Source organism: Poecilia reticulata, linkage group LG14, assembly GCF_000633615.1.
Source record: "Poecilia reticulata strain Guanapo linkage group LG14, Guppy_female_1.0+MT, whole genome shotgun sequence".
NCBI classification, from domain to species: Eukaryota; Metazoa; Chordata; class Actinopteri; order Cyprinodontiformes; family Poeciliidae; genus Poecilia; species Poecilia reticulata.
In genome coordinates this window covers 10127224-10130640 of record NC_024344.1, presented here as the reverse complement: position 1 = coordinate 10130640, position 3417 = coordinate 10127224, and the positions used below count along the sequence as shown (strand labels likewise).

General features: G+C 36.3%; 1 protein-coding gene across 2 annotated transcripts in view; it reads right to left on the bottom strand.

Moving 5' to 3' along the window:
- Positions 1-3417, bottom strand: part of gucy2d (guanylate cyclase 2D, retinal) — a 15308-nt gene continuing 11891 nt past the window's right edge. For both annotated transcript variants that reach the window (XM_008427655.2, XM_008427654.2), the window contains exon 19: positions 1-2179. In XM_008427655.2, the coding sequence (XP_008425877.1) occupies positions 2095-2179 (85 nt within the window). In that variant the 3' untranslated portion in view covers positions 1-2094. The remainder of the gene's footprint in view (positions 2180-3417) is intronic.

Below are 3417 nucleotides of genomic sequence, written 5' to 3'. Positions count from 1 at the left end.
TTCACTAAAACCATAATTTATTTACAGAGACACACTGAGATCACTTTCAAAATGAACAAACCAGTCCATTCAGTTTTGATGTGACCTACCTGTTTGGCAAATTGGTTATAAATCTAAAAAAAAAAAAAAAAAGGAAAAAAAAAAAGAACAGGTATTGCCTTTAAAATAGGATTAATCATGTTGTTGTTCGGATACCCATCAATGAAAGAAAAGACCACTCCTCCCATGTTGCTCGTCTTGATTCAGGATTTTCTCTTTGTCATGGGTTTAATCGTGCTTGAAAGAGTCAGAACTGCTAAACAGTTAATGATGTGTAATACATCAAATGCAGCCTGATAATTAAGTCATCAGGCGTCCAGGTTTTTTTTTTTTTTTTTTTTTTTGTCTCTAAGCACTAAACTACTGCAGCGAGGTTAAAAGTGATAATCAGCCAGCTGCCAAAAAAAGTCTGCAGCCTGTTTTTAAGAGGAAGTTCATAATTTGACATCGCCTGCCTGCTGATACATCAGTATAAGATTCGTGGCAGACTGTGACTGAACTGGTGTGATTTGCTTACATCTCCAGTTCAGTCAAGTAATTAGGAAATCCAAGCAGAAAAAAATAAAACAAAAAAAAAACACCCTAACTGTGCAGGACACAAGCTATGTACACATTTACATTATATACAAATTAAGCCAAATAAAAACCTCAAGGAGTCCAAGCAGAAGTTCTAGGTTGAAGAAAAGACACTCAGACATTTCCCTCCGAGCGACGGAGATCCTTCGAGTTTAGCCCGCCGAAGCACAGCATGGGAAACGATCATTTCAGCCAATTGACTCTAAAGATCTGTGCATCATTGTGGAAGAAACATGCTGTATTAAATAAAGGACAGCAATCAGCCATGCATGAAGCATGCTGCTGTATCAGACTGCCTATAGCGTGGCGGCGTTGATGAAACCAAGCGGCCACATATGGGATACAGCGCTTGCAGCAGTATGCACACCATCAAAAACTACACTGGGAGTCGCTTTGGAAAGAGCGCTTAAAACGCATGTTCTCAACATGGCTGAGATCATTCAGTAAGTTCTCACTAAATGATAACCCCTGAATGAAAACACAGTGTTAGAGTATCAGGGTAACTAACATGAGAATTTAACATAAAATGGCCAAAAACATCTATTTGATTTAACTGCTTGCCAAAATAAAAGTTATATGTGGTATTTAAGTGCAAGCTAAAGTAGCCATTTTTCAGTCAACAGGTGGGGGGCGCTAGACTCCAGCACTTTCTCTGGCATGTTATTTTAAAAGACTTTAAACCACAGAAGCAATGGGCTGGAGCATTTTGGCAGTTTTTGTTACAGGTGCTGGATGGTGAGAGGGTCCCTGAAGCGTTTTCTGTTCTGTCTTTGCAGATACTTTACACCAGGGGAATTTAGTTTACTTCTTTTGGATAATGTTAGATCATTTCTAAATGAAATGTTACATGAACAGTCTACTCCACTTTGCGATTTGTGCTGCGTGGAAAACGATGGTGCCACAAAAGGAAGATCAGAGTTTCCCTCATCTTCCCGGACTGATCCAGGCGCTGATGAGTAAATTCTGATGAATCTCATAAGTAAATCAGCACTTCTGAAGTGCAGTTGGGAGAACTGAGCTTTCGGGCCGCTGACAAAATCTGATCAATATCTTTATAATGCACAAAATTAGGAATACGTACAGTAAAACAAGCACAGCAACCAAACACATGGTACGAAGTGCTAGATATCTCTTGTTTCTGGGTGGTTGTCTGACATCTTAGACCTGCTACGTGCTCGAAACACCTCCCTGCATTTTATGCATTTTTGGTTCAAAAACAACTGATGTGAAATCAATTGAAGATCCTTTTCTGCTTGCCTCCTTTTTGCCACAGAGAAGTCCGGATTCTTCATTGAAGTGCTGTGATCACACTACAAATGCGAAAAACGCACAATGTGAAAATCACTGGTTTCAGATCCGCTTCCGTTTCCTGGGTTTGCTGCTTCCCGTTACGTGCACGTCTTTGGCGCGGAAGAAGCATGATTTTTTTCTTTTCTTTTTTTCTTCCCCAGATCTTGAGCATCAGCCCCTGATCCCGGCCTAATTCGCCTTCTTCTGTCGATCCAGGAATTTTTGTCTTCTGTCTGGAGGGATCTCTTCCAGCCCGATTCCATGATTGACACCGCTGTAAGAGGAAAAGCAGGTTTTATGCGTCTGTGAGGAGAATACAGGACTAAACAGCATATTCACAGCAGGAGTGAACATTTTTCAACTCTCCGTTTAACACAGTTTGTTCTACACTGAACAAGTGAGAAAACTAATTAAACTGATTCTCACTTTATAATAATAATAATAATAATAATAATAATAATAATAATAATAATAATAATAATAATAATAATAATAATAATAATGCTTATTATTATAATAAGGAATGAAAACCTACACTGGTGGTCAGAAGAGTTAGAAATTAGGATTTATACTCTTCAAAATAAAAGCCTCAATTCCTTGTTTAGACTAAAGCAAAAGTAGTTTCCACTAATGGATCACACTGTCTTTTCAAAACAACACTTAAAGAAACTACTCAAAATATAAGTGTAAGTATTATTAAAAACTATAGCCTACTAAAGAAGGTTCAGCATTACTAGAGAAAATAAACCACTTCTGAAAAAGGGTTTATGTTGTTTGTTCACAATAAAACTCACAGATACTTTACAAGACATAAAAGTCTTAATGAGACAAACCATTAAAGGTAGCAACTGTAAGGCTATTTAATTGTATTTGTTTTAAAATTCCTTTAAGTCACATTAATGAAATAATCTTGGTCAGCAATTCATTTTATTACATATTTGACAGAAATTATTCCAAATATATTTATTTTAAGATTTGAAATGTAATACTTGAGTTGGAATTAAGTGATTTTATTAATTAGGGATCAAATGAAGAAACAAAACAGAAAACAAACAAACAAACCACTACCAGGAAGAATTCTGAAAGAAACTCAGAATAAATAATTGCAGATTCATTAGCTGCTGAAAGACACGATTTTATGACGGATTATATCAGTTTATGTCTCCGAAATTGAAACAGAAGTCTTTCTGTGCACAATTTAAACTTCTAAATACCCAAATTTATAAGAAAAAAATGGATGGAAAGGACAAATGACATCGCTAAGATGGCTTTCATGTCTCTGTTGCAGGTGTACAAAGGCAAAACAAAATTAGCGTAAAAACAATTAAGAGACTAGGTCTTAAAAGAAGGTGATCAGATTGTGTTTGATTCCAGTTGGGTTCTTTTCTTGGTTCTGGTGCCTGACAGATTTATTTCCTAATCAGAAGGTTTTCCTTCATGATGATATTAGGTTACACTCATTTTAACAATTTATTGAGTTTTAAACTAGCAGGATAAGATAGTTGATTAAAA